General features: G+C 44.4%; 1 protein-coding gene across 1 annotated transcript in view; it reads left to right on the top strand.

Moving 5' to 3' along the window:
- The window catches only part of aff1 (AF4/FMR2 family, member 1), a 41,046-nt gene that overhangs the window by 4,891 nt on the left and 17,914 nt on the right, over nucleotides 1-18,241 (top strand). Inside the window, exons 2-3 of the mRNA XM_060890523.1 lie at nucleotides 7,316-7,433; nucleotides 10,063-10,869. Coding sequence (XP_060746506.1) covers nucleotides 7,316-7,433; nucleotides 10,063-10,869 — 925 coding nt within the window. The remainder of the gene's footprint in view (nucleotides 1-7,315; nucleotides 7,434-10,062; nucleotides 10,870-18,241) is intronic.

Raw genomic sequence — 18,241 nt, 5'->3', positions numbered from 1 at the left:
GAACGTTAAGAGCTTCCGCTTTTTGCAGTTTCTTCGTAGCACGAGAAGTTGCGACATCGTGCTGGCGAGCGAATGACTATGACTATCGCTGCTGTAACGTAAGAGAGATCGAGCGCAAAGTTTTCCTGGACGTAACGGTTAAAAAAAAAAAACTGATGTTGATTTAGTGAACTTAGCTGTAACCATGGAAACAAACAAATGGCTGTGGTTCAAGGGGAATAAACATCATTAGGAAAAAGTTCAGTTCACATCACACTAATGTGGTGATTATTTTCCTGCATCACACCTGCTCCTTGTTTTAGTCCTTACATGCGACAGACAGAGAAAAAACTTACACAGGGTTTTATTAGTCTAGTAAAATGTCTTTCTCTCCTTACATCTGTCCTCCTTTGTTTTATCTGTTTTGCTTTCTCTCTCTCTTTCTGTTTCTGTCTCTCTTTCTCTCTCTCTATCTCTCTCTCTCTCTCTGTCTCTATCTCTCTCTCTCTCTCTCTCTGTTTCTGTCTCTCTCTCGTTCTCTCTCTCTGTCTCTCTGTCAAACACACACACGCTTCCTCTCTCTCTCTCTGTTTCTGTCTCTCTCTCTCTCTCTCTGTTTCTGTCTCTCTCTCGTTCTCTCTCTCTGTCTCTCTGTCAAACACACACACACTTCCTCTCTCTCTCTCTCTGTTTCTGTCTCTCTCTCTCTCTCTCTCTCTCTCTCTCTCTCTCTCTCTCTCTCTCTCTCTGTTTCTGTCTCTCTCTCTCTCTCTCGTTCTCTCTCTGTCTCTCTGTCAAACACACACACTTCCTCTCTCTCTCTCTCTCTCTCTCTCTCACTCTCTCTCTCTCTCTCTCACTCTCTCTCTCTCTCTCGTTCTCTCTCTCTCTCTCTCTCTCTCTCGTTCTCTCTCCCTCTCTCTCTCGTTCTCTCTCTCTCTCTCTCTCTCTCTCTCTCTCTCTCTCTGTTTCTGTCTCTCTCTCTGTTTCTGTCTCTCTTTCTCTCTCTCTTTCTGTCTCTCTCTCTCTCTCGTTCTCTCTCTGTCTCTCTGTCAAACACACACACTTCCTCCCTCTCTCTCTCTCTCTCTCTCTCTCTCTCTCTCTCTCGTTCTCGTTCTCTCTCTCTCTCTCTCTCTCTCTCTCTCTCTCTCTCTCTCTCTCTCTCTCTCTCTCTCTCTCTCTCTCTCTCTCTCTCTCTCTCTCTCTCTCTCGTTCTCTCTCTCTCTCTCTCTCTCTCTCTCTCTCGTTCTCTCTCTCTCTCTCTCTCTCTCTCTCTCTCTCTCGTTCTCTCTCTCTCTCTGTTTCTGTCTCTCTTTCTCTCTCTCTCTCTTTCTGTCTCTATCTCTCTGTCACACACACACACCCTTCCTCTCTCTCTCTCTCACTCACTCACTCACTCACTCACTCACTCACTCACTCTCTTTCTGTCTCTGTCTCTCTCTCTTTCTGTCTCTCTTTCTCTCTCTGTCACACACACACACACACACCCTCCCCCCTCTCTTTTTTTTTCTTTCTCTGTCACACACACACATACACACACACTCCCTCCCTCCCTCCCTCTCACTCTGACAGAGACAGAATGTCCTGAACTTAAGTACGTTCTGCATTCAGAGCAACTAGGCCACAGAGATCCATGAGCCTATAACAGGATGTAGCTAATCCTACAGTAACAGCAGAAATCGAACCCAGGACAATGTCTTTTCCTTCTTCTACCTTCTTTTTTTTTCTTCTTCTCTTCCTCATCCATTTTCTCCTTATTCTTTCTTTTTATTGATCATTATTAACTGCTCCTGTTTCAGTAGAGATTCTCACCAGGCCTTTAATTTGCATGCTTTATTGCGCTGCATTTCTCCATGCAAATGCATCCAGACTGCGGCACTTAAGCAAACGCCGCGTCCCGAGCGTCTCGTCTGTTTTCTCACGCTCCTCGCTCTGTTATGTAATAATTATTTGTCGTTCCAGTACTCCATCGGACTCTTCACGATTACTCTTGAACTTCATCCAGATCAGAATATTTTTTTTTAAAGTATCGGCATGGTGACGAACATATAGATAATCAGCTGTAAGGACTTTTTTCTTATCGATGTAGCGTTTAGCAGTGATCCTGACTGAACGCTAGCAACCAAAATGTCACAAAGTAGACAAATAGATCAAATCCTAACCTCCTCAGTGAGTGTTTCCCCTTTTCCTTTATTGTGATGTAAAAATTTGTGAAGTTAAAGATAATATAAAGGCTTAAAACTGATATGAACGCGCCTTTAGTTTAGCAAGCGGTAAGTCTCTCATGCTACTTCTAGTTATATCTTGGCCAATGCTAATGTTGACATTTAGGTATCTATGGCTAGCTATGAGTTGCTATATGAGTAGCTATGGGTAGCAGTGTGTAGCTGTAAGTAGCCACGTGTTGCTCTATGGGTTGCTATGGCTGTGAGTAGCTATGGCTGTGAGTAGCTATGGCTGTGAGTAGCTATGGCTGTGAGTAGCTATGGCTGTGAGTAGCTATGGCTGTGAGTAGCTATGGCTGTGAGTAGCTATGGCTGTGAGTAGCTATGGCTAGCTATGGCTGTGAGTAGCTATGGCTAGCTATGGCTGTGAGTAGCTATGGCTGTGAGTAGCTATGGCTGTGAGTAGCTATGGCTGTGAGTAGCTATGGCTGTGAGTAGCTATGGCTGTGAGTAGCTATGGCTGTGAGTAGCTATGGCTGTGAGTAGCTATGGCTGTGAGTAGCTATGGCTGTGAGTAGCTATGGCTAGCTATGGCTGTGAGTAGCTATGGCTAGCTATGGCTGTGAGTAGCTATGGCTAGCTATGGCTGTGAGTAGCTATGGCTAGCTATGGCTGTGAGTAGCTATGGCTGTGAGTAGCTATGGCTGTGAGTAGCTATGGCTAGCTATGAATTGGTGTATGAGTAGCTATGTGTATCTATGGTTATCTGTGAGTAGCTATGAGTTGCTATATATGTAGCTATGGGTAATTAAGGCTATCTGTATGTAGCTGTGAGTAGCTATGAGTTGCTATATATGTAGCTATGGATAGTTGTGAGTAGCTGTGGGTAGCTATGAGTTGCTATATGAGTAGCTGTGAGTAGTTGTGAGTAGCTGTGTGTAGCTATGAATTGGTATATGAGTAGCTATGTGTAGCTATGGCTGTCTGTGAGTAGCTATGAGTTGCTATATATGTAGCTATAGGTAGTTGTGAGTAGCTATATGAGTAGCTATGTGTAGCTAAGTATTGGTATATGAGTAGCTGTGTGTAGCTATGGCTATCTGTGAGTAACTAAGGCTATCTGTGTGTAGCTGTGGGTATCTGTGAGTAGCTATTAGTAGCTGTGGGTAGCTATGTGTTCCTGTATGAATAACTAAGACATTAAATAAAGCAGTAAATCAGTAACATTGGTTGTTCAATTTACATACTGCATTAGTAATGATTAGCAAATTAGCATTAGCAAAGGAATACGTTCTAGAGTCTCAAAAAAATCTCTGCTACTTCCTTCCGAGCTTTGTTTAATTTATTTTTCGTAAAGTTTCTGTACATGTACACGTCTTCTTGCAGGAAACTTCATCACAACAACGATTAGCCTAAGCCCAAGTAAGCGCCGTTACCATAGAAACGCTAAGTATTAGCACCAGAACGTCGCTATATATAACTGTGAGCTGCTGTTACTCTTGTTATCTGATACTTATCTGGTATTGGATTTTCTTTCTTTTGCTGACTTTTCATTAGACATCGGTTAAACGTCCTGCTCCCGAGATACACGTCATATAAACACTTTTTTTATTTAAGGTATTAAATGGGTTCAGTAAAAGGTTGATGTTTATGACCTCGTGGACCTGCAGATTCATGGATATCACTTTTAGCTGCTACTCTGTACGAGTCCAGTCATGTTCCACCCGAGCTTCATAGAAATGACTCAGAATCGAACACATCTTTAGAGTGTTCTAGAGAAGGTTCAGCGAAAAAATAAATAACAAACTTTTTTGCTTCAATAGTTTCAGTGAATTTCTAGGATTGCAGAATTTGAGTCTATTGTATTGTTGGTGGTTTGTTAGCAGAGACGTCGAGCTAATTACTAGATCTCATGTATTTAAGAGATTCACAACTTTAGCACATAACATTTTTGTTTTGTTTTTACAAGTAATTTAAATAGCATTTCTGCTGCTAACGTTACAAGATTTGAGCTACTTTTAATGCTAACGCTAGCGTGCTAAAAACATCAGAGAGCTAAATAAAAAAGTCGTATTTTTCATTTTGCAATTAAAGCAACTAAAAGGAATAATTTAAACTTAAACGTCGTGTTTATAAAACAGTTTGTGCTGCTATTGTGCTACCTATTATTACACAATTTGAAATAACAGTAAGGCTGTTATTTCTAGCCTTCGCTAACGTTTTTTGACGTTCGTTTTTTTTTTCTGCGAAAGCCGAGACGTACAATCGTTCTCTTTTTTCGAACCGATCTTGCTTATTTTTACATTTGTGTTAAAGAGTTCATACTTTCGATCTGATCTGTGACTCTGGTTCTTCTTTATGCAAAATATTTATCTGAGGAAACGATTTCAATATTTTCCCTCATGTACGCTTGGAAAAAGTTAAACGCATTTGAATTTTATTCTCTTATCCTTTCGAGAAAATACACGTATACGTATCAGTTACGTTCAGAGTAAAATCTCGGTTTTGGGTTTTGACACGATGAGATGTTCCTGGTGTTGGTTTACACGTGATCTTACACTGAAGCTAAACTAGCTTTGTAGCTCCAGATCTAAGCTGAAGCGTTGTAGCCAGCTTTAGCGTGTTAACTCTATTTCGGTTTCGGTCGCTCTTTAAGAACGAACATCGATCATAGCGACGAAATGCATCAAATGGAAATTAAGACGACGTTAAGACGGCGTGTCGGTTCACCGTTTTTTTTCTATGGTGAGGTGAAAATTTGCATCGCGTATTTGTTTATACAGATAGACGTACTGAAAAGCGCTCGGAGGATCTCGGATCTCACACACACCGCCCTGGCGTCCTGTTTTCTGCTGCAGCCAGAGTTATGGCCTCCTGCCGCTCTACTGCGGCAACGAGGGGGAAAAATATGCGGGAGAGAGAGTGTGAGCGAATGAGTGTAAATAAAGGAGAGGGAGTGTGAGGTCTGAGAAGCTGAAAGCAGGGGTTATGTTCCAAACTTTACTTATCGGTCCATGTGCTCCTTGGTGTGTGATTAACGAACGCTTTTGTCACGCCGCGTGTTATGTCTGATCCGGGACGGCTCTACGGTTCCCACGGCAGCACGGGCTCGGGGTCACGGAGGTCACAGAGGTGACGTTTTGCCAGAACGAGAGCTCGACGGTTAGTTCGGGTTTCAGACGGATCGAACAGGAATCGGATTTTTCTGAAAGATAAAAAAAAAAAAGCTCATCTCGGAAATCGGAACCGCTTCTGAGAACCATCTGGTTTCCTTCTTTATCTCAAGCGAACGCAAATGTTTACTCTGTTAATATTATTCATGAACACGGAGAATAAAGAAGCGCAGCTGCAAAGCACAGGATTATTCAAGCACTGATTAAAATACAATATCGTTAACCCGACAAAGCCGATCGGTTGTGGAAGGAGACTCCGGTTTCAGAGCTTTGTGAAGGCGTTAACTCAAATGTAAACACTGTGTTTATTAAACCAGTTTGTGTTTGTTCGTTAACAATAAAAAATATAATGATGGATGTTTTAATTGTTGCTGAAACTCCTTCAGCTGTAACAGATGCGAAGTTGCTCTTTTGCATGATTTAAATAAAAGGATGCTTTTTCTTTATCTGTTCTTTCTCTGCATTTATTTCCAATAAAACCTCTTGATTGTTGCTCTGAAAGCAGCACGTTTGAGCTTGAACCCGGAAACCTTGAACCCTGAAAGCGCCCCATGTAGCTTTTAGCTGTTTTTCTAGATCACGTCGTTCTTTCTTTCTGTGTTTATGTTTAAACGAATCCGTGTTGTGCGTCTGGCCCGGTGCCAGTTGCAGAATTCAGGGCCAGATGTGTGTGTGTGTGTGTGTGTGTTGTGTTGTGTTACCGCGTCCCCTGCGGATCCTCGGTCTGATCACACCTGTCCTCATCCCTCCACCCTAAAGATATCTTATCTCGAACGTGAACTTGGACAAACACAGACGACAGATTGTCCAGTACAGCAGCGTAAATACACGGCGTGTGTGAGTTTGTCTTTGTACACGTTCGTGCAGTCGAGCGCTCGCGGAGTCGGTCCTTATTTTCTCGTACTCGTGTTATTTTCCGGATTCGACTCTCGCTAAGCTGAGCCTGGTCGCAACGCTGTAGTAATTACAGACTGACCTTGTGTGGATGACGTCACGTTGTGGAGTTTTCAGTGGAAAGATTGCACTTGGCAGTCTGTGAAGCATGAGTAACTTCTTCACCGTTACGTTCACTGACTCACACTGACTCACCGAAAGGTCACACAGCTAATACCAGCCTTTTTCTTTGTCCTTCATCTCACTGAATGAAACCCTCAAATAACCATTTTTATCATCCACATCACATACAGGAGGCAAATCTTTCCCCTGTCACACAACAGCTATCATGTACATGGGGAATCTTCTGCATACAAGCTCACACATTAACTATTGGTTATCGCTTGGATTGACAGGAGGAGTCCTGCCCACTTAGAGACTCCGAGTACACGACCGGTTGAACCTCTTTGGTTCCTGGAAACGAATATCGTTGCATCGTCATTCGATATCGTGGCGAGAATTTTCTGTTGCGTAATTCTCACATCACGTTCAGCACGGTTAAAAACATGTCTGAGTTTCTAAAGAAAACACAAACTAAACCTGCAACAAATTCTTGGGTAACTGTCAGATTTCAGCGGAAAAAAGTAACCGACGTAACGTAAAATAACGTAATTACCCGTAGCTAACAAATTTTATTTAATTTATTAAAGAACAGCGAGTCGTTCTTTTTTTTTTTTTTTTTTTTTTTTTTTTTAATGTAATATTTTGTTACGATACAGCAGATACAAGCACCATTCTATCACCAGCCTCTTTTTTACGTTAATAGTACAAAAACGTGCCAGGTTCAGGTTCAGTTCTGACTGTTATAAAGTGCTGACGCTGGAGACTCCTTCCATAAATGTTACGTAAACATCTACTAACAGAAAACCCCCATTAAAAACAAATAATTAAAAAAAAAATCTGTTCATCATTTATCACTCTAACTGTAATTACTGTCGATTGTTTTTCCGCGATTAAATAAGACGAAAGATCTTGAAACGTCGTTTTCTCGTCTCTATAAAGCTTCTGTGGTTTAACATCTGCTAATGTTTGCTCTTTTTTTGTGTGGGTTGACGAACACAGCGTACGCGAAGAACTGGACGTCCTGCGGAGGAAAGAATGGGCACGGAGGAACCAGGAAACCCAGCAGGATAAGGAGCTGTACCAGGAAAGTACGCCGCTCTTCAGGGAGCCTTACAAGGTGAACTTCAATCAGTCAGCAGTCGAGCTAATACCGGCTGTAGTTTGATACGCACCGCCTGTGTCATGAGCGGTGTATCGAATTAATAAGCTAGGCTTGTTGCAGGATCGATTTAAAATAAAAAAAAAAAAAAAAAAAGCTTCTAAGAAGCTTCACAGACAACCAAAATAGCCAAATAACCAAAATAAAATCATACGATATCTAGTTCACCTTTTATTAGCTTTATTCAACATTGTTGTCTGCTAGATAACTAACCACCAACCGAATGCCGTGGGATGTTGGGAAATGTTTAAAAAAAATAGTATTGACAAAATGGAGGAGCTGCTAATTAGCAAGAACTAAGAACATCCATCTAACACCAACATGTCCTGAGGTAAAATTTGTGGTAAAAAGGGAAAAAAAAACTGCCTCCTTGATTTTTATTTTCTCTTCAAACATCACAGTTTTGTCAGTTGTTAAAACTAGATGGTCAGTTGAGTCAGAACTGAATATTATACCCAGACGAACGCTCTCGCTCGACGTGGACGGAGAATTAAAAAACCCCAGATTTTTACTTTCACAACGGGAATCTGAGCTGGGACGATCTGAGAGTCGTTGCTCGAGGGGGAATCGATGTTCGGTTAGTTCAGCTTCCCAGCTACATGTTCTTTCTTTAGAGATTCTGCCCCGAGGTGTATCCCGGTCAGGGCAGTTTGGATGCACGGCAGGTTCGTTTGCCTTTAAAGTTAAAATCTCCGAAAGTCAGTCTAACATCTGCAGACGTGGATGGAGAAGCCCTGAGGGTGCTGCTGGTTGAGATGAACACGGACACACGCATGCATATATGAATGCAGAAGCGAGGGTTTTAATGAGGCCCCTTGGAGCTTCTTTGTCAAAGCTTCAGGGTGAGACCGAGGATTGAATGACTACTGGATTCTCGAGAGATAAAGACAGAGACGGAGGGAGAGAGAGAGAGGCAGAAGGAGGAAAGGTGAGGGTGCATTTTTTTCTAAAAGTAGGACGGTGAGCCGTCTGTCTTCTCTTCTACTCCCATCAGACACCCATCTGCTCCCACAGCTCGTTATCTGGCTACGGCAGTTAATTAGGCTCTTTGGAGAACAGGAGGTAGAGGAGATGTGGGGAAGAAAGATGAGTTTTTTTTTTTTTCTTCTTATTTAGTGTGAAGAGACGGACAGCCTATTAGTCAAAGTGTCTACAAACTGAGACAGGAAGGGAAAGGGAAATAGATGGCGTTTGATGTCGGTGTTTGCGATGTGTGGTCTCATGTTTTGGTCATGAGTAGTTCTGGGAAATTTTAGAAGCATGGCGGTGGTAGTATTTACAACAAGGTATCGTCGCGTTGTCTGTCGGTCGACAACACGCGCATTCATGCCTTAACATGCAAACAGTGGATCGGATCGGAAAACACAAGGACGACAACGAAGGGAAAAGTGATGTGACATACGGGTGACATCCTTTAGTGACAAGAAAGCTAGTAAAGTAAAGTGGAAGTCTCAGTTCACTGGGTCTGGATCAGAGAGGGTTCTAGACCATGTTTAAGGGAAGGCCACAGGTTCCGTAGTAGCTCAGCGGGTAAGGTACAGTACGGTAATGTCAACCCTTAACCCTCAATTGCTCAGTCGTGATACAAGTGTATTTAGTTATAGTTGTTTTTATTTCTATATCGTAAAACCACCAGTCAAGAACAAAGACAGACTATGAAGAACAACAACAAAGCTGTTATTCAGTATATTCTAAGTCCTCAAGAAGCCAGTGTAGAACAAACAGAGCTATTCAGGACTGTCTCTGGGAAACGGTCAGCTGTGTTTATGCATCCACCCTCCCCGTGCCGTCAGAGCAACCTGCCTTATAGACGTCGTTAGCGTTCTGTTGTCCGCAGGCCAGAGAGAGAGCACTTGAGTGTACTCAGTGGCCCACGGGCAACAGTTGAACATCCACTTCAAACGTGCCGTCTCTGTTGTGTTCAGTCACTAAATATGTCAGCTGGGCCCTGTTAAGCTTTTTCAGTAAATACCGTAGGTTCCATGCTACGTTAGCTGTCATTTACATGCCCTGATTCCAGATCTTGCTCGAGTAAGCTTTTCTCGGTCCCGTGCAAAAGAGCACGGCTGTATTTCTGCAACGCATCCACACCAGCGATTTTATTGTTGTGCACCGTATGCTGTCATTGCAGTCTTCAGCAAACATCCGGGCCTATCATTTGGTCTGGCAGAGCTTTATAACAAACACACATTAAAGATGGTAGATAAGGATGTTCTGCTGAGGTCTGCTTGTTGACAGTACAGGATGTCGTTAGCTGTGATGGTGCAGAAAAAGCCTGCAGAGATTTTGAAAAAAACAAAAAAACAAACTGGGATTTTAATGTCCGTGTCTGTGAGTCGCTACACAAGCAAACGGTGCCTTAAAAGGTCAGATTCGAAGGATGTCGTAAACATTGACGCATGCTGTTATGGATACGGCCATGACGGAAGTATTAGTGGAAAGGTTAGATATAGATACTAGGTAAAATATCACAACACATGGAGTTAAAGATTATAAAATGGCACGGGTTATTCTTTATAATTGTATAATGACTCTCACACACTACACAGATTTACCCTGTGCGGAACTTTCTTATCTATTTTCCCAGACAAACAAAGGCGATGAACTGTCCAGCCGCATCCAGAAGATGCTCGGTAATTACGAGGATGGGAACAACCTCCAGTATAACCAGTATGAAGCGATACCCAGGGATCGACCCCCTTCATCGTCGCACGGACGTTCGGGTCATTTCATGAACAAGGACAAAAAGGATCCCTCATTCCAGGGTACGTCGTCATATGGAAGCACTAAACAAGGCCAATCAAGCGGTCACAGCTCATCGCAGCCTTCAAAGAAGTTCCCGATCCTAGACTTCTCCATCCCGGTCCAGAGCAAACAAGGTCTTGTCAAAACCCATGAAACAAAAACTGACCCCTGGGCTGTCAAGAAAGACTATGCCACTTTACCGCCTGTTCTTCCAGACCTTTCACCACCTGCAGAACCCTTGTCCCCTTTACATTCCAGCGAATCAGAACAGGACATGGAGGAAATCAACAATGCAAAGGAGCGATCTCTTTCCCCCCACTGCAAAGGTTCTTCTGAAAGGACAGTGCCGTCGCATAATCCAGAGACCCAGCAAAAGGAAGTGTCTCACCTCGGTGGAGACGCCCCGATGCCGGCTTCCCAGACCTTTCCGCTTCCGCTTTCTTCCAAGCCCAACTTGGCCAACTCTAGGAAACCCATGGCGCTGGTTCGACCCATGGATGGACCCGACCAGGTCAACAGCGAGTCTCCGGACCTAAAACCATCACCTAATACCTATCACGGACAGTCTTATGAAAACTTGTCCGATCTGAAGACGTCTGTAAGCAAGCCAAACCTTCCGCCCCTTAAGATCCCGTCGCAGTCCGTAGAGGTGAGTGTCGGTCTTTTATAATGGCGGGTAACCAATTTCAAATCTCTACTTTTGAGAGACGCTGCTTTTTTGTGGCCTTTTGTTCAGCACAATAGGAATGTGAAGCATGCATGGTATGCAAGGCCCAGCTGGCCTGTAGGACATTTTCATGCTCATTGTCTGGAACTTCTAACTGCCCAAGCATATCACACAACCCCCCACCCCCACCTTTTTTTTTTTTTTTTTTAAACATGTTTCTGGATCAGGATGTAGCCTGACCTTTTCACATCACACTAGATATCGCTCTATTGTACATCCCAGTCAGTCATTAAGTGCACACAGACTTGGTGTTGGCTACAGTTAATCAGATTTGTCTGTTGAATTATTACCCCGTTCCTCGGCCGCTCGCTCAGGGGGGGTCACACGGATACAGCGTGCGATGCAAAATGGTGTTAGCCAGTGAACTTGAAAACCTTGCTTTGTCTGAGTCATTCGTGACACGGTAAAGGAAAGGGCAGATCCGACCGAATGCTGAGAAATTCACCCGCTTTCCCTTCCGTTCGCTCCGTAGATTAACGTTCGTACCGACTTCCTGTTCCATATTATCTGTCGTTAATTGCTCGGGTCGGGAGATTCCTGCGTCAGGCTCGTTTGTTTTGCTTAGTAGTTGCCTACAGTTTGCTTTGGCTTTATACAGTTCGACAAAAAGTAACGAATCCCCTCATGTGGTCCTGAGGTCATGATGAGATGTGGAGGGGCTGCGCTCAGTGTTTTGTTGGTGAAAGCGGTACACGTGCCACTGCCGAGTCGTCAGTACGCTGAATAGACGCTTTCACAGCTGTTTGCGTTAATCCAGGTCAGAGCGGTGACTCATTTGCTCAAAAACCCGCATTAACTACTGCGACACACACACACACACACACACACACCTTACTGCACACAGACACCACTACACCTTACTGCACGCACACTTACTACACATACACACATTATTGCACACACACACAACTTACTACAGACACCTTGCTACGCACAGACACCACTACACCTTACTGCACGCACACTTACTACACATACACACACACATTATTGCACACACACAACTTACTACACACATCTTGCTACACACCACACAGACACCTTACCACACACAGACACACGCACCTTACCACACACAGACACACACACCTTACCACACACAGACACTAGAATAGACGTAAGAATAATAAAAACACTTTTTAATCACAGTTGTCATGAGCATGGCTCCGGCTTTCTGAAAGTGCTTCCCCACAAAATAAACAGCCTTGTGCATGCAAATGTATTGTAGGATAAAAATATTATTATTTTATTCTATAATCTTAAAAGTCTTTAGCTGTTAGCATCAGGGATCAGACGACCGCGAGTCTGTTTGGTGCCAGAGATGTTTAAAAGGTCAAACGTCACTTTAAAGTATAAGGAAGGGACGCTAGTAGGGTATCGGATGTGTGTGTGTGTGTGTGTGTGTGTGTGTGTGGTATAATTGAGCAATAGCAGGCGGTGTTGGTGCACACACTCAGGGTGTGTCTGCACGAAGTCTGGCTCGTGTCCAGAGTGTCAGTGAGAGAATAATGAGAACCTGCTCACGGAGACGGGTCACAACACGCTGACGGCTGAGTCACCGGCCGACTTTCAGACTCCGTACTGATCTGAGAACCATCAGCGTCTGCACAGGGTTACACCGTCAACACCGTCATCTTTTACAGCAGAGATCTTTTAAATATAGTTGGATAAAATGACAGAGCAGTACGAATTTAATATGGTGGTGTGAGAGTGAACAGAACATCAACAAACGAAACATTCGGTAACACAACAACATACAAGGATATCAGGGCCATTTCAGGTCATGGGGGGGAGCATACTCGGAAACTCGGCATCAAAACCGAAAGAAAAAAAAAAAACTAGAACAGAAAATTCAGAAACACAAGAAAGAACAGAGCAGGACAGAACATTTGGAAATTTAAGAACAAAACTAACAATTCTAAAAAAATTTTTAAAAAAAAACAATTCTAAGAACAAAACAAATCTGTGCATTTTGACAACAAACCTTAGGTGTTTTTTTTTTTTTTTTTTTTAACGTGTTGCTAGAAACGTTAAAAATAGATTAGCATTACACAGTTTGCGTACTTCGCCGTTCTTCGCTTTATTATTATTTCTTTTTAACTATGAACAGCGCGCTCATCTTTCACGGGACTGACGGCTCATCGTGATCGTTACACCTCGCTACTCAGTTTCGTAAAACTTTTCCGTTAGTTTTGTTCGGGTTTGTAGCGCTAGCGACGCGCGAGACCGATCACGACGACGGACGTCTTAGCGAATTCTCTAAGATTTTTTTTTTTTGTTTTATTTATTAGTGTCTGATGTATTCCCAGGGGCTGAGGTGAGGTGAGGTGAGGTCATGTTTCATATCGTTTTGCTCTCCTGCTCCCAACAGTGACAGATGGATAGATAAATGTTCCCTTATCCTACTTTCCCATCACAAAAACGACAAGTCGATACTAGTATTTGTCTCCGGTGGCTGACGATTTCGTCTCTCGTCTTAATTTGTTGATCTTCTAGAACCTTGTTGTAAACTCGACTGATCTCGAATTGACAGAAATCGCTTCGCTACATCTCTCTCTCTCATCTTCTACCACTTATCCGCACTACCTCGGGTCACTGGGAGCCTGTGCCTATCTCAGGCTTTATCGGGCATCAAGGCAGGATACACCCTGGACGGAGTGCCAACCCATCACAGGGCACACACACACACACACACACTCTCATTCACTCACGCAATCACACACTACGGACAATTTTCCAGAGATGCCAATCAACCTACCATGCATGTCTTTGGACCGGGGGAGGAAACCGGAGTACCCGGAGGAAACCCCCGAGGCACGGGGAGAACATGCAAACTCCACACACACAAGGTGGAGGTGGGAATCGAACCCCCAACCCTGGAGGTGTGAGGCAAACGTGCTAACCACTAAGCCACCGTGACCCCCTTCGCTACATCGTTTTAAGAAAATCTTTTGGGAAAATATTCAGCAATAAGAAACTTTATGAATCCACTTGTTCCGCTGTTTTCCTTGAAGTTTATTCGATGAATAAAAAGACCCTGAAACTGTAAAGTGTAAACTGATAATCTGGTCATAGCTTTTTTCCCTCTGACACTGGAGTCTCCTTCTCCTAAACATCTCCTAAATGTTAAACAATCATTTGCTTTTTATACAAAACAATTTTATCTTGTTTTTTTCTTGAAAAACAAATCTATGCTTGCTAGCACATGCAAGAATAAAATGTTGAATTCTCAAATTAAATAAAGAGAATTCTTTGTATTATTTTATGAACTAATCAGCACGGGACTTTATCGGAGCGGCTCAAACGTCTTCCTCGTTAACGCAAAGCGCGTTTTGTGTTTTGTCTCCGTCGAAGGAACCGCGGTCTTACGCTCGCGCTGGAAAAGTAGGTCAGTTGAACAGGAAGCGTCTGGCTAACAGCTGCTCGGCTGCACGCTAGTGTGTAGTGAGTGTGTCGCTTGACATACACCTTTAATTAAAATTGCGTCGTTAACAGCAACACCTACGGTATTAAGAATGCTGGAAGTGGACAACAAGAACAAAAAGAACCGCTGATAAGAACAACGAAATAATTCAAACTGAAATAAATGATACTTCAGCCGTAGGGGGGCAGGAAAAAGCCAGGAACTGACCGCGATTAGGTTACATGTTGGTGGTTATTATTTATTTTTGTATTTGTTATTTACTTTTTATTCACAGAATTAAAAATGCCATTGAAAATGCCAAAATGGAGAAAGCCTTCACGATGTCCTCACAATGATAGGATCACGTCAAACGTCCTCGTAATCAGCCGGTCCTCATAAATATAGTGTTTATTTGTTGGTTTTTACAGCTTTTATTAACGAGATTTCATTCTGGTTTCTGAGGTTAGGGTTCGGTGTAGCATTAATTATTATGTTTGATGTCCACACAAATGTAAAAAATCACAGAGTTCTAAAATGTGTGTTTTTGTTTAAGAAAGTATAACAGCTAAAAGGTTATTGTTACGATTAGTTTGTGTATGTGTCGCTCTTGTGTGTGTGTGTGTGTCGCTCTTGTGTGTGTGTGTGTCGCTCTTGTGTGTGTGTGTGTCGCTCTTGTGTGTGTGTGTCGCTCTTGTGTGTGTGTGTCGCTCTTGTGTGTGTGTGTGTCGCTCTTGTGTGTGTGTGTGTGTGTCGCTCTTGTGTGTGTGTGTGTCGCTCTTTGTGTGTGTGTCGCTCTTGTGTGTGTGTGTGTGTGTGTGTGTGTGTGTGTGTCGCTCTTGTGTGTGTGTGTGTGTGTGTGTGTGTGTGTCGCTCTTGTGTGTGTGTGTGTGTGTGTCGCTCGTGTGTGTGTGTGTGTGTCGCTCGTGTGTGTGTGTCGCTCTTGTGTGTGTGTCGCTCTTGTGTGTGTGTCGCTCTTGTGTGTGTGTCGCTCTTGTGTGTGTGTCGCTCTTGTGTGTGTGTCGCTCTTGTGTGTGTGTCGCTCTTGTGTGTGTGTCGCTCTTGTGTGTGTGTCGCTCTTGTGTGTGTGTCGCTCTTGTGTGTGTGTCGCTCTTGTGTGTGTGTCGCTCTTGTGTGTGTGTCGCTCTTGTGTGTGTGTCGCTCTTGTGTGTGTGTCGCTCTTGTGTGTGTGTCGCTCTTGTGTGTGTGTCGCTCTTGTGTGTGTGTCGCTCTTGTGTGTGTGTGTGTCGCTCTTGTGTGTGTGTGTGTCGCTCTTGTGTGTGTGTGTGTCGCTCTTGTGTGTGTGTGTGTGTCGCTCTTGTGTGTGTGTGTGTCGCTCTTGTGTGTGTGTGTGTCGCTCTTGTGTGTGTGTGTGTCGCTCTTGTGTGTGTGTGTGTCGCTCTTGTGTGTGTGTGTGTCGCTCTTGTGTGTGTGTGTGTGTCGCTCTTGTGTGTGTGTGTGTCGCTCTTGTGTGTGTGTGTGTCGCTCTTGTGTGTGTGTGTGTGTCGCTCTTGTGTGTGTGTGTGTGTCGCTCTTGTGTGTGTGTGTGTCGCTCTTGTGTGTGTGTGTGTCGCTCTTGTGTGTGTGTGTGTCGCTCTTGTGTGTGTGTGTGTCGCTCTTGTGTGTGTGTGTGTCGCTCTTGTGTGTGTGTGTGTCGCTCTTGTGTGTGTGTGTGTCGCTCTTGTGTGTGTGTGTGTCGCTCTTGTGTGTGTGTGTGTGTCGCTCTTGTGTGTGTGTGTGTCGCTCTTGTGTGTGTGTGTGTCGCTCTTGTGTGTGTGTGTGTGTCGCTCTTGTGTGTGTGTGTGTCGCTCTTGTGTGTGTGTGTGTCGCTCTTGTGTGTGTGTGTGTCGCTCTTGTGTGTGTGTGTGTCGCTCTTGTGTGTGTGTGTGTCGCTCTTGTGTGTGTGTGTGTCGCTCTTGTGTGTGTGTGTGTCGCTCTTGTGTGTGTGTGTGTCGCTCTTGTGTGTGTGTGTGTCGCTCTTGTGTGTGTGTGTGTCGCTCTTGTGTGTGTGTGTGTCGCTCTTGTGTGTGTGTGTGTCGCTCTTGTGTGTGTGTGTGTCGCTCTTGTGTGTGTGTGTGTGTCGCTCTTGTGTGTGTGTGTGTCGCTCTTGTGTGTGTGTGTGTGTCGCTCTTGTGTGTGTGTGTGTCGCTCTTGTGTGTGTGTGTGTCGCTCTTGTGTGTGTGTGTGTCGCTCTTGTGTGTGTGTGTGTCGCTCTTGTGTGTGTGTGTGTCGCTCTTGTGTGTGTGTGTGTCGCTCTTGTGTGTGTGTGTGTCGCTCTTGTGTGTGTGTGTGTCGCTCTTGTGTGTGTGTGTGTCGCTCTTGTGTGTGTGTGTGTCGCTCTTGTGTGTGTGTGTGTCGCTCTTGTGTGTGTGTGTGTCGCTCTTGTGTGTGTGTGTGTCGCTCTTGTGTGTGTGTGTGTCGCTCTTGTGTGTGTGTGTGTCGCTCTTGTGTGTGTGTGTGTCGCTCTTGTGTGTGTGTGTGTCGCTCTTGTGTGTGTGTGTGTCGCTCTTGTGTGTGTGTGTGTCGCTCTTGTGTGTGTGTGTGTCGCTCTTGTGTGTGTGTGTGTCGCTCTTGTGTGTGTGTGTGTCGCTCTTGTGTGTGTGTGTGTCGCTCTTGTGTGTGTGTGTGTCGCTCTTGTGTGTGTGTGTGTCGCTCTTGTGTGTGTGTGTGTCGCTCTTGTGTGTGTGTGTGTCGCTCTTGTGTGTGTGTGTGTCGCTCTTGTGTGTGTGTGTGTCGCTCTTGTGTGTGTGTGTGTCGCTCTTGTGTGTGTGTGTGTGTCGCTCTTGTGTGTGTGTGTGTGTCGCTCTTGTGTGTGTGTGTGTGTCGCTCTTGTGTGTGTGTGTGTGTCGCTCTTGTGTGTGTGTGTGTGTCGCTCTTGTGTGTGTGTGTGTCGCTCTTGTGTGTGTGTGTGTCGCTCTTTGTGTGTGTGTGTGTGTCGCTCTTTGTGTGTGTGTGTGTCGCTCTTTGTGTGTGTGTGTGTCGCTCTTTGTGTGTGTGTGTCGCTCTTTGTGTGTGTGTGTGTCGCTCTTGTGTGTGTGTGTGTGTCGCTCTTGTGTGTGTGTGTGTGTCGCTCTTGTGTGTGTGTGTGTCGCTCTTGTGTGTGTGTGTGTGTCGCTCTTGTGTGTGTGTGTGTGTCGCTCTTGTGTGTTTGTGTGTGTCGCTCGTGTGTGTGTGTGTGTTGTCGCTCTTGGGTGTGAGTCTGTGTTGTCGCTCTTGGGTGTGAGTCTGTGTTGTCGCTCTTGGGTGGGTGGGTGTGTGTTGTCGCTCTTGGGTGGGTGGGTGTGTGTTGTCGCTCTTGGGTGGGTGGGTGTGTGTTGTCGCTCTTGGGTGGGTGTGTGTGTGTTGTCGCTCTTGGGTGGGTGTGTGTGTGTTGTCGCTCTTGGGTGGGTGGGTGTGTGTTGTCGCTCTTGGGTGGGTGTGTGTTGTCGCTTTTGGGTGTGTGTGTGTGTTGTCGCTCTTGGGTGTGTGTCGCTCTTGTGTATATCCTTGTTGTGTTTGGATCTATGTCTGTATGTATGTGTGTATGTTTTTGTGTGTGTATGTTTGTGTGTGTGTGTGTGTGTGTGTGTGTGGTTAATTTTGTTTCTCTTACTGTGTACTCACTGGATATTCGTTCCAGCTGGTTTAGAAACCAATTTAACCACCTGGGAGTGTGTTTTAATTAAAACCGCTGTGATAATTAAGCATCTGTTACGTCTGTTTTGTCTGTCTGCTTTAACGGCTGGGGAAAATAATTAAAAATATTTATAGACATGTCAACACTGACAATTAGTCTAGCTAACTAACGAGAGCAAACAATTACAGCGTACCTGAGTCTATCACACCTCGCCGTGTTTTGACAGTTTTTACTTGTTATATCACGTTATTATATCGCACACGTTATTATATCGCACA

The sequence above is a fragment of the Tachysurus vachellii genome, chromosome 17 (assembly GCF_030014155.1).
Source record: "Tachysurus vachellii isolate PV-2020 chromosome 17, HZAU_Pvac_v1, whole genome shotgun sequence".
In the NCBI taxonomy this organism is placed as follows: domain Eukaryota; kingdom Metazoa; phylum Chordata; class Actinopteri; order Siluriformes; family Bagridae; genus Tachysurus; species Tachysurus vachellii.
The sequence above is the reverse complement of the archived record's forward strand: the minus strand, read 5'-3'. Positions and strand labels throughout refer to the sequence as shown.